At 39.5% G+C, this 13314-nt stretch overlaps 1 protein-coding gene across 1 annotated transcript in view; it reads right to left on the bottom strand.

Annotated features, from left to right (window-relative positions):
* Positions 1–2075: 2075 nt before the first annotated feature.
* Positions 2076–13314, bottom strand: part of BLOC1S5 (biogenesis of lysosomal organelles complex 1 subunit 5) — a 31065-nt gene continuing 19826 nt past the window's right edge. Inside the window, exon 5 of the mRNA XM_004019141.6 lies at positions 2076–10139. Coding sequence (XP_004019190.2) covers positions 9960–10139 — 180 coding nt within the window. The 3' untranslated portion in view covers positions 2076–9959. The remainder of the gene's footprint in view (positions 10140–13314) is intronic.

Below are 13314 nucleotides of genomic sequence, written 5' to 3'. Positions count from 1 at the left end.
ACACAGAAGTGCTGAGAGAGGGGAAAAGAAAAAAAAACAAAACTGTCACCATAGTGACACCTGCTGGTTTTTAGCTGTAAATTTTGGATCCTAAGTAAAAAATAGATTCCTCAGCATCAACATTTTTCTTAGTAAAGTTAAATGCTGTTTTCCATTTTAATAATTTACTAGATATATAATTAAAAACAAATTTAGTCTATACACAATCGACCACATCAGGTTTCTGTTTGTGTGTGAGACCACAATGTCACTGTAATTTTATGAACTACTTTTCTAAAAAAGATACATCTCCCAAAAAGGTGCTTAGGCACTTCAGAGTACCGAAACTTAAAAAAAAAAAAAAAAGATTTAACTTGTGGTTTTCTATTAAAATCTCTACAAATTCTATTTTAAGGGACTACATTATAGTAAGCCTTAGAAACATTTACAAAATTATTTCTCTGCAGAATTATAATTTTAGCAATACTCTCATTAAAGAATCTGATCTATGAAAAAGAAAAATTTTAACAATCTAGCTATCACTGAGATATAACATTGTATTAGTTTAAGGCATACAATATGATGATTTGACGTGTGTCTATCAGGAAATGATGACAATGTCGAGTTAACATCATATCACAGTTACTATTTTTTTCCTTGTGATGAGAACCACTCAGCACTTTTCAAATACACGATGCAGCATTGCTAACTAGTCACCACGCTCTACATTACACCCAAAACTTGTAACTCGGTATTTTGTGACCTTTGATCCACCTTATCCATCCCTATACTCCTGCTGCTGGCAATCATCAACCTGTTCTTTTCTATGAAGTTTTTGTTTCAGGTTCTAAATATAAGTGAGATCATTTAGTGTCTTTCTCTGACTTATTTCACTCAGCATAATACCCTCAAGGTCCATCCATATTGTCATAAATGGCAAGACTTCTCATGGCTGAATAATATTCCATTGTGTGCGTTTATACACACACATCAGTTTCTTTATTCATTCATCCACTGATGGGACACTTAGGTGGTTGTTCTCAGCGTACATATCTTTCATCTCTTTACACTTATTCCTAGGTTTTTTACTCTTTCTGATGCAACTGTAAATGAGATTTTCTTAAATATTTTTAGATTATTTTATTTTTGGCTGTGCTGGGTCTTCATTGCTGTGGGCGGGCCTTCTTCAGTTGCAGAGCGCGGCGGCTGTTCTCTAGCTGTGGGGCACAGATGTCTCACTGCGGTGGTTTCTCTAGCAGACTCTAGGTGTGTGGGCTTCAGCAGCTGTGGCGCACAGGCTTAGCTGCTCCACCGAATGTGGGATCTTCCAGACCAGGAATCGAACCTGTGCATGTCCCCTGCACTGGCAGACGGAATCTTTACCACTGAGCCACCAGGGAAACCCCCTTAATTTTTGATGGTTCATTGTTAGTGAACAGAAACAGCAGAATTTTTGCATGCTGATTTTATATCCAGCAAGTTAACTCCGTTTATTACTTCTAAAAATTATTTTTCATGGAGTCTGTGAGAGGTAATATCACAGAAAAAGTAAAACTCTTATTTGCAGATGACACTGACTTCTATTATAGTTGAATTTTTCACTCATAAATCGTGTTAACACTTCTATGGAGATTAACTTTTCCATGCCCGCCTGATTTCAACTAGAACTGATTTAAGTTTGGGGAGGAAAACAATTACTCCAAAGGAACAAATGAAGCCCCATATTCTCCATTCACTTTAATTTTTTAAAGGCGTAGTACTTCCTGTGTTGGCTGCAAAGTGGATCTGCTGGCCCCAGACACATCGCAAGGGGCTGGACCGCACACTCAGCCCTTTTGCTTTAAATGTTAGACCTCTTTCATCCGGTGATGGGCCATGTACTGGTCTCTTTTGAGTGGCATTCCTATTATATTCCAGCCTAGGGTGCAACCTGACCATCCAGCAAATAGTGACATAGTTCTTTCTTAAAATAATTCAGCATATTTTAGAAGACTCAAATTCACATTCAGGAATTCCCTGCTTTCTGGAAGCTCACTTCATGCTGTTTGTCATGGTGCGTACGTGGGTTGGAAAAAATTTCCAGATATGAGACAGAATGTGAGAAGAGAGTTTATTAGAGTCGGAGACACTGTTAGAACAGCAGGCGGGCTCATGGGAGAGCCGACCCCTTTCGAGGGCTAGTAGCCAATGTTTATAGCCTCGAGACAGAGAAAACTCCTTCTGGAAGGGTGGCATTAGGTGATGGGTTAGGATGCTATGGGGTGGGTAACAGGGTGGTACTTCACCTAATACGGCGTCAGGAAACTGGTGGGTTTAGATCTAGAGGCTCAAGGCAACAGTTGCTATGGCAATGGGTCAGTTCCAGAGATGTTTGTCCCAAGACCTTGGTATAGGGTGCCACGTTCTTCACTTTCACAAGACATATATTAGTACTTGTTTTTGCTAACCAAAAGAAATCCAAAGAGGGTTTTCATTTTTATGAAAAAAGGTAGAAAACACATAGCTTTCAGCGTTGATCTTACAAATTGTTATAGAGGCAGCGTGTACCGAGTAGCTCCTTCACTCAGCATCTCAGCATTAAGCTGCCACAGCTTTCAACTCTGTCTGGGAGCACTTGGGTTTTATCTCGATTTATCTATATTTTGTGCGTCCATTAGCAAGATGTGCTCTAACATCACTGCTTCTTCACTCTATGCCATCTGGCTTACAAAAGGCTGCACAGTAGGGAAGAGCCGTACTGACGTCTTAAGTGTTTGTAGTACTTGAGGTGTTCTTTAAAAAAATACAACTATGTAATTTCGAAGAAAAATTGGGGGACACATCTGTACCATGGATTTTATTACTTTAGGAATTTTTTTCATTAAAAAAATTATTGGTATATAGTTGATTTACAGTGTGTTAGTTTCTGCTATATAGCAAAAAGTGAATCAGTTAATACGTATTAAGGAGTTTTTTTCTTTGAACCATAAAAGTACTGTTTATCTGATGTGTTGCTGCCGGTTCAACATTAGGTGAGCACAACACTAAATTCCCTATATTTCTACCGTCTTACTCTTTCTCTAAAAACAAAGTGAGCACATCTGTTTACAAGGATGAAGTAAGATTACATTATGTAAGGCACTTAAAAAGTACACTATAAGCTGTGTTATACAGATCTAAGTATTGTATTTACTTACCATAAATTGATTTTGACTATTTCCACAGTTTGAATCCTGACTTTAGTGTAATTATTAATTTATTGCTCTGTTGAGTGCATCATGTTTGAAAACCTACATTATTTTCCTCGTTTATGGAACACAAATATGAAAATATCAGAGAAAATACGGCTTTGCTAAGGCAGACAGGCAAGTCACAAGAAAACATGGTTTTAGCAGTTAAAAAAATAAGAACAAGAAAGAGCAGGCAGTAAGTGACATGACTAATTACCATCTGCCGGAGAAGACTCATGAGTCTCTTGGACTGCAAGGAGATCCAACCAGTCCATCCTAAAGGAGACCAGTCCTGGGTGTTCACTGGAAGGACTGATGCTGAGGCTGAAGCTCCAGTACTTTGGCCACCTCATGAGAAGAGCTGACTCATTGGAAAAGACTCCGATGCTGGCAGGGATTGGGGGCAGGAGGAAAAGGGGACGACCGAGGATGAGATGGCTGGATGGCATCACTGACTTGATGCACGTGAATCTGAGTGAACTCCGGGAGTTGGTGATGGACAGGGAGGCCTGGCGTGCTGCGATTCATGCGGTCACAAAGAGTTGGACACGACTGAGTGACTGAACCACACTGATTCACTGTGTGACTTTGAGTTACACTAAGTCAATAAAATATTAATCTCTGCATTTAATTGGAGTTCAAAATTAATGAAATAATTGTAAAACCTTTCTGAAGGACTAAAAAAAGCAGGCTACTAAAAATGCATTCTCTATGATGATCTAGCTTCAAACAGTTTGACTGAATTAACATTTAAAATATTTTTTCTGATATTTTTCATCCCGAGATAAAGACTTACAGCTGTAAAATGACAGAAAAGAGGCCCGAGGGTACAATTTCAGAAAAGGCAGTCATTACGCCAAATTACAAAGCAATAAAACCCTCTGCCTTTTAATTTGCAATGGCAACCAAAACCCAATGTATTGAAACATACGTACTGCAGAAGACAGTTCAAGAAGTAAACAGAAGTGTTCAGACTGAAAAACCTATGTGTGACAGAAGCAAAAAGGAGAATTCAAAATGTACACTGGAGGCCTCCGTGATGTCTCCAGATTTTCATGGAGCTTTGGGGTTAACACTACAAATCTAGTACTTCTATCTACATACTTATAACAGGGACCTGGCACATTTTCACAAACTACAATAATGTCCTAAAAAGAAAAAAAAAAAATTCCAAAGTGAAGTACTCAGGTAAGAGTCATGCAGGTTCAAAACAAACCTACTATGCTCGTATCCGCTTTTATTAGCTCACAAATAGTAAGGAGAATTCAACAGAACAGAAACAGCCGCATTAGCTCACAGACAACAAGAGACCTAACAGTAATAAAAAGAAACTACCAAATAGAAAACCTCAGGCACAATGACTGAAAGAAAAGATGCCATCCTTTATACTAGAATATGGACATGGTGTTTTAGGAGGGAAATTTGAACATAATAAAATCAACGTATACCTATCTAACAGGCCATTTCTTTTTTTCTGGTAACTTTATTTTTTGACATTTCTAACTTTTTGCTTTGTACTGGGGTATAGCCGATTAACGAACAATGCTGTGATATTTCCCGGTGAACAGCGAAGGGATTCAGCCATACAGATACACGTATCCCTCCTTAAACTCCCCTCCCATCCAGGCTGCCACTTACCACTGGGAGGCGTTTCCTGCGCTGTATCGTAGGTCCCTGTGGTTATCCATTTTAAATAAAGACGTGTCACACACTATTTCTAACTACTGAACACCTGAAATGCTAGAAAAAATTTTAACTGTATATATATATATTTTAATATATATGGCTGAGTTCATGGCAAATTAATGAAACAACTGAAGGCAGACTGGGAAAAGGTGAAATGCCCTAAGACAGTATGGCTGCGGAACTGGTGACTGTCCCAGGTCCCACCCCTGGCGCCTAGAAGGACCCAAGTTTTAAGGACTACACCTGCACGGGGGCAGGAATCATTGCCTGGGACTGTGCTGGTCTGCTCAGGCCACCGTAACACAACTCCACAGATGGGCAGCAGACACGCAAGAAAATTATTTTCACATGGTTCTGGAGGCAAGAAGTCCACGATCAAGGTGCCAGGAAATTCTGTCCCATTGAGACCTCTTTTCCTAGTTCGAAGACAGCCGCCCTCTCTGCTGTGACCGTTTATGACCACATGACTGTGTGCACAGGAAGAGAGGGTCTCTTCTAAGAACACAGGTTCCGTCAGATCAGGGCCCCACCCTTCTGACCCCACTCAACCTTAATTACCTCCGTATAAGCTCCATCTCCAAATACAGATGCACTGGGGGCTGGGGCTTGAACATATGAATTCAGGGACACGGCTCAGTCCGCAGCAGGGACTGAGTGACTCCCCAAAGGGCACCTCTCAGGGAGTGAGCGAGGAAAACACTGCAAGTTACTCGTCTGTGTTCCAAGTGGAGACATGAAAGATGAAAAAAGTCTCTAGCCACGTCTTATCACAGCCTGACACTGTTGTACGTCTGAGGAGGAAATTCACAAGGCTTTTGAGTGTTGGTGAGCGCCCATATACACTGAAGGACAGCGAGGGAGCAGGGGGAAACCCAAGGGGAACTCTGACTCTGAAGTGGTCCAGGGCTAGTAGGGCCAAAAGGAACAAAATGGAGGTGCTAGAAAAAAAAAAGTTAAACAAACATAGCAAACTTCCCTGTTGGAATGTATCAAAAATTCCCCTAAATGGAGTTCAGAGGAATGCCAATTCACAATGAAAATTCACTGATCACATCAGAAAACAAGTCATATACTTATTTCAGACAAAACAAACTATAGATTCAGATCCACAAAAAAGGATAAAAATATTGAAATTATATACAGAATGTAAACATTGAAATTATATACAGAACATTTAATATGTTAAAAGAAAAGAAAAAGAGAAAATAGAGGAACTACCCCAAATGACCTAGAAAGTTTGAGGAAGAACCAAACAACATTTCTGGAAATGAAAAAATATAATCACAATTAAAAATGATAGATAGGTTAAGGAGAGGACACAATTAGTGAACTGGACAATGGATGTAACGAAATTATCTAGTGTTCAACACAGAGATAATGAGATAGAAAAATATGAAACAGAGATTATGAGATATAAAGAACAGAGTGAGATGGTGAAACTTAAGTCTAATTTGATTTCCTAAAGGAGAGAATTGAGAAAATGCAAGGTATATTACTCAAAGAGGTAAAAGCTGAAAATTTTTCATAATTCATGAAAAGCACCAATTCTCAGATTCAAGAAGCTCAGTGAATCTGAGTAGATTAATAAAAAGAAATCCACAGCAGACAGGTTGTAGTTTAATGACATTTGATTGCAGAATGTCAGAGAGAAAGAACTTAAACATAACCTGAACGGGAAGACTCACTGCCTAACAAAGGAATACTGATCAACTGACAAGTGTCATTTCAGAAGCAACAATGGAAGCAAGACAACGGTGGAACAGTATTATTATAGGATGAAAGAAAATAACTGCCAATCTAGATTGTATACCCAGCTAACTTTCAAGGGTAATAAAACGGTAAACTTACAGGTAAATTTAAACAAATACTGACGGTATATAATAACTATTTTGGAATTAAACTGAGATGAAACTAAAATTCCAGAGACTTATAAATTAAGGGAAGGCAATCAGATTTTGTTAAAAGTCTGATGTTCAGCATAAGAGTGAAAATATAAAACTTTAGATTCTGTTAACTAGGCAAACTAAAATTCACGGTAAGCATTAAAAAGACAAAATTTTAGTTTTACCTTTTAAACTAGCAGAGAAAAAGTAAATGGAACAACAAAGAACTCAGTGCGGAAGATGGGGGCGGGGACACCCAAGGGCAGAGAGGTAACAAACGGCAGAACAAAAGCCACAACAGGATGGTATAAACAGACCCTAGAACGTCCGCAGTTCCTACAGACGTGAGCCGATGAACGTCTCCAGCTAAACGACAGACAGACAGAAAACAAAAACACCCAGTCAGCTTTCAGTGGGTGCATGAAAACACATCATAAAGGTCTGACTGAAGAACAGAGAAACACACCGTACCAACACCAGCTGGTGTGGCCTATACAAATATTCCCTTCAGCAACATGAGATTTTAAGGCAACAGAAAATGATATAAAAACATTGTTAGAGATAGAAGCTGTGACAACAAGTGTCGTGGAAGATAAACAGTTCTAAACTTGTAATATACTGAATAACAGAGTTTCAGAATATATAGAACAAAAAACTAACGTAATTACAGAGAGAAATTAGAAAATCCATTAGAACAGAAAATTTTAACCTCTTAGGATCTGAAAGATCGAGAAGAAGAAAATTAAAATAGAGACAATTTGGCCAATACAATTAACAGTTTGGTCCACTGAACACCCAACAACTGGAAATATGCGTACTTTCAAGCACTAACACGACGTTTACAAAAACTGACCTTATTTTAGGTCAGATGGCAAATCTCAACAAATTGGAATATTTCAGTCTTATATGAATCTATTTTTGGACCACAGTCCAATGAAAGCAGAAATCAATAAGAACAGAACTGAAAAGTCTACATTAGCAAATTAAAAAAAAAAAAAATCCACATATGCAGTTTAAAAAAAAGAAATCATGACGAAAAATAAAAGAAGTTAGAATTTTAAAACAAACATTTGTACAGCACTTTATATTGACAAAACATTATTTCATTTGCTCATTAGAAAGTAATCCTGTGAGCCACTCAGAAGCTATATTCTCTGCTAGACAGCGTAACAGCAGAAATGCTGTTTATTATGTAACTACTAAAGCAAAATTTTATATACAAATAAAATACATATCAAAAGTGATTTAGAAACTCAAATATAAGTGAAAGTGTTCACTACTAAAAATATTAAAAGGAAAGAGAACCAACCATCTCTTTTAGAAGGTATATTAAATAGCTAAGAAAGTTACAAAGAAGAAATAGAGCATCAAAGTTTAAAGCTCAAAAAGTTCATAAAGTCATTTTGGTTTAAGAAGGCCCTCAGATCCTCATATAATATATACAAACTCATATGGTAAAGTCTTCATTATTCACACGAGATGAATGAACAAGGTCAAAAATCTGTGCACAAGTGGAGGCATCGTTACTGCTCACACACACGGTCCTGGTTTCCTGGTTCCAGCCTCTGTTCAGTGGTGCACTGGCAATTAATAGCTCTTCTGAAACTGCCTAGAGTACAAAGGGAATTTTCATTTAGGGTTCCCCTCCCTTTTCATGTGCAGGATATTTTTGGAAGTATGTTTTCTTTTTCCATCCACTGAAAAGAGAATTAAGAAAATTCCAACATGCCTGCGTGTCAGCAAGTACTCTTTTTGGTCCAGGTACCAGAGGATGATGGATGAGCTTGTCAAGCCTACAGTAGCGGACAGAGGGAGTTGGCAGAAGTTCTGTGTTATTGAAAGAAATCTCAAATACTTATTTCATCTCCTCTATTAACTTTAATCACATTTTCAACATGCAGCCAAGAATGAAGCTTTGACAGTAAGCCATAAATTTACACAGGCAGGCATTGTCACTTTTCTGCAGGAGCGAAACTAAGATAACACAAGCGAGCTGGGTATTTTCTTTCTTGTGCCTTTCTTCACTGAAGAGCAATGGAAAAACACCTGAAAGTTCTATCCATACCTCACATTCATTTGCCATAAATCTCTTGAAATTATTGCATATAATTCTGCTTGGTTCATGGTAAATAAAAAAAAAATCTATTTAGTTCCTCAATTAGACTGTTAAATGCAGACTTTTAAAGATCACAGTGATGACAGAATTGGTACATGTTTCATCATAATACACCTGCTTATGAGAACAGACGTTCAACACTAAAAAGGATTTACATTTAACATGGATCATTTGCCGTGTGGGCAAATACTTCTGGTTTACTCAGAGCCAGATCTTTATACGGTTCCAGAGGGAGGCCTTGGCAGAATTTGCTGATTACTCATTAAATGGCTGAAACATGTAGAGACATTATTTATCTTACAAAGCTTACCCACAGCAAAAACAGACGTAAAAATGAGGTAAAGACTATGGGCAAGATTATGGTTCTTGGAAAGGTTAAAAGTCAACCGTGTTTCTGGTAAGCTTTTCCTTGTAAGCATGTTTTAAACAAAGCTGAAAACATGAAGTGTTGGAAGGCCACAATCTTAACAAGCATGTCTTGTTGTCCAGAGAAAACAGCATTATACCACTTCTCCCAACAAGCCGCTCAGAGACCAGCGTGGCCCCATGTCACAGCAGAGACGCGGTTCTGACGCTCCTCTCTCTTCAATACGATCTCTGCTCCCGGGACAGCTGTTTCTGTCTGCATTACTCACGGAATAACACGGTATACCTTCCTTCACGAGCCAAGGAGGCCACGACAGGCAGACACCATCTCTGCCTTCTGAGCCGATAAACCAGTATCAACCTGCCGAAGGATGAATTAAATTGCTTCCCCAAGAAGCCTGTACTTACAGTTAGTTCTCTGAGAAAACCAATGGAAGTAACATTGGCCCACATCACCCGCGAGCACGTGGACACCGCTTTCCTCCAACTCCTTCCCCTTCGGATGATCATTTAGAGGCACTTGAAACTGGAAAGACGTGGCACTCCTCTAGGAAACAGGGAAGACTCCAGGAGAGGGCTCCGCCTTCCGCCAGAGGAGTGCCGTCGAATATATTGCTAAGCTTGAAGCGGAGGCTAAATGGTTTGGTGGGAGGTGTTTCTGGGGGGGGCAGGGGATGTCAGTTTCTTCTCGTTCGTTCGTCGCTGCCGCGGCCCGCGTTCTCAGAAGGCTGAGAGCCTCGCCAGGCCCCGCTCCATCTCGGCGTACTGCGCTCGCAGCTTCTCCACGGCCTTCCTGTGCTCCTCGTCCACTTCCGCCTGCTTGCTGCGCTGCTCTGTCATGAAATCCTCCCACTGCGTCACGTGCTGTTTCTCACGAGCTATTAAAAGGTCACTATGAATCTGGGAAAGGAAAAGTTGAAAGTCACGTGACATTTTTTAGACAGTTATTTTGCCATGCAGGGAGACAAAAATAATTTTATCTCTTGACATTTGCTCACTGCAGCATGACAATCAGCTTGTAAGTCGCAATGATAAAACTCCCCTAACAGTTTTAATGTCCAACAAGAAAACAACATATCAGATACATCTAAGGCTTCTCTTACTATGCCTAAACGTGGGCATTCACATTTCTGAAATTTCAAAAATATCTAATATTTTAAACAACAGATCCAAACGCAATCCAAGTAAATTTACATACCTCTATTTCTCAAATTCCATTTAACTGCATATAATTTAAAATTAAAGAATATATGCCAAAAGAATCACTGTTGCAAGAAATTAAAATGCATGTCTTACACAAAATATCTTTTAGACACATTTAAAAGAACCACAGATTATTAATCAGTGGGCAAGAACTCAAGCAATCTCTTTAAGTTCAGTTCCAATTCTTAAACCAAATAAACACCAAAAGTATCTGGATCAAATATCTTAAGTTCATTTTGAGATGTTCCTTACTATTTCTGGATGAGGACACTTGATGTTCTTCATGGCCACTGAGCTCCTAAATCACACATGCAAAGGCAGGACTCGCTGACACCCAAACCTACTCCTTTTCTATCACAAATGCAAATCAGATCATTTCAGGGAAGTTTTTACACAGATGGCTCAAAGTCTTACATACACACACATACACAAAGCTATTGCAAGAGTATTTTTCTGCCAATCTGATCCAAAGTTCACCAAGGCTTTCCAAGTAGAAAGAGGTCAGGAGTGAATCTGAAGTTTCAGTTAGAGTGAAACAACCCCCTCAAGTATGCCCCTCGACCCACGGGGTCTGAGCAGTGGACTGTGGTGCAGAGAAACCAGGGTTGGGGTTTGCCGATCCCATGCATTGGGGAAACAGGTTAGACAAAAGGCAAAACATGACTTTTTAACCTTTCAGCTTCAGAGGTGGTCATTCTTCAAAAGATAAATAAAACATTAAGAGTTCATTAAATTCTTTTCACGGAATTTTGGCAAAACTATTATATTCTAAGAGAAAAGCCATAGTCAGATAAGAAAAATGCAAATAAACTTTATCAAAATGATACCCTGGCATTAGCTGGAAATTAATTTCTAATAAGCACAGAGCATACTAACTAACCCTGCATGCTCAGAAGCAGGTTGAAAAGTATTCTAAGCTGACAGGAGTGAAGGCCATCTCTCCCAGCTGTCAGGAAATGCAGTATGCCTAGCTACGACTTCCCGACTTCCCGACAGGGAGCCCAACTGCTCCTCCACCTGAAGCAGCAAAGATGCCCCCAAGCACATCTCAATAGGAGCTCGGCTCCTGGCCTAACAAGCCTGTGACTCTGTTTACAGTTAAAAAGGACTCTCCCAAATAAGGGACAGGGTGGGTTGGAGGCAGGCTCACGAGGGAGGGGATATATGTATACTTATGGCTGATTCATGTTGTAGTACGGCAGAACCAACAGAACATTGTAAAGCAATTATCCTCCAATTAAGGTCTCCCCTGTGGCTCAAACCGTAAAGAATCTGCCTGCAATGCAGGAGACCCAGGTTTGATCTCTGGGTTCGGGAATATGCTCTGGAGAAGGGAATTGCAACCCACTCCAGTACTCTTGGCTGGAGAATCCCATGGACAGAGGAGCCTGGCGGGCTGCAGTCCACGGGGTTGCAGAGAGTGGGACATGACTGGGTGACTCACACTACTGCTACCCTCCAATTAAAAATAAAAAAAAAATTAAAAAAAAAAGGAACAATCTTGTAAACAGTGAGCTAACTTCAGACGACCATCTCCTGCGCGCAGTAATTCTGCTTTTAAGGTCAAATAAAGGGACTCTGTGTCAGTCTGAAACAAGGATTCCTTTAGCTGAAACACTCTTGAAGAATCATAATCTCATCTGCCCTTATGCTCAACAGATTCACACACAACCAACAGAAGAACGCAATATAGGAATCAAACTATTTACCTGTAATAAGTAGTTAAAATTACCTGTAATAGGTAATTATGGTTTGCAGTTAAAATTTCTAGCAGCTACCAAAAATGTGCATCTTAAATTATACATTCAAAAGTTGATGTTCATGGTGGTGGGAGTAATTAGTATTTTTGGCGAGCAATCTGCAAAAATCTATCAAAACAGAAAGTGTAAATATTTATGGCTCAGTAATTTCTCTTGGATTAGCATTTCCCCTTCATTTTTATTAAAGAAGTATTACAGAGCGTAGAAACAAATTCAAACACAAGAATATGAAGGGACAGTCCCCCTCCTCTACCCCACATGCACATCAAATCCATTTCCTTTTTTCTAGTGCTGTTACTAGTCAGATGGCTACACTTGTAGACTTTTTCCTATGTTGATACAAACATTTACTTAATAACAAAAGGGTCATATCACACGTGCTGGTCTGCAGGTACAATTTTTCAGTAATGATACAATCCATACTAATGGCGCACCCAGCAGGAGCAGGGAGAGCTCTGCCTGAGCAGAGGCAACAAGAGGGCGCCCTGTCCGAGCAAAGTTTACATCAGTGACACACACAACAGAGACACTGGATTTCCTTATCACCAGGCACTGGCAGCACTGAGTAAGGTCAGTGACACAGGACTCCTCACCCCCAAATCCTTCTTTGGTCTAAGTTCTAAACAATTGCTGAGGTTACAGCTGAAGTTCAGTAATACCCAAGTTTCAAACTAAGACAGTTTCATTGTTTACCCTTTAATAATAAACTCTGAAGTTAATTTAAGGGACTTCCAGTTTCAGAGCCAATCCTGGACAAACTGAGTCGCCTACACACGTTCATTTCCAAAGTAAACTCCAAGCAGTTCAGAATCATGTCACACGCTCTCCTCAGATGCTCAGCCCCTCTAGCCCCTGGGCTATTCAATATTCTTGCGTTCAAAAAAAAAAAAAAAAAAAAAGACAGCAGAGCAATTGCAGAAATAAAGCCTGAATTAGTTCAAATCTAGAATTCTACACGACAATGTTTACCTAAGTTCACATACTTTTACTCTGTACTTAAAATTTTTACCCTGTGGAGACTGGGACCCACTACAATAGTTTCCAAAGAAATAAAGATAGTATTGCAATTTCTAGAATTTACTGTGAAATGTGCTTTTAATGAATCTCTTCCA

The sequence above is a fragment of the Ovis aries genome, chromosome 20 (genome assembly GCF_016772045.2).
Source record: "Ovis aries strain OAR_USU_Benz2616 breed Rambouillet chromosome 20, ARS-UI_Ramb_v3.0, whole genome shotgun sequence".
Lineage (NCBI taxonomy): Eukaryota > Metazoa > Chordata > Mammalia > Artiodactyla > Bovidae > Ovis > Ovis aries.
Note: the sequence above shows the minus strand (reverse complement) of the source record. Positions and strands in the feature narration are given on the sequence as shown.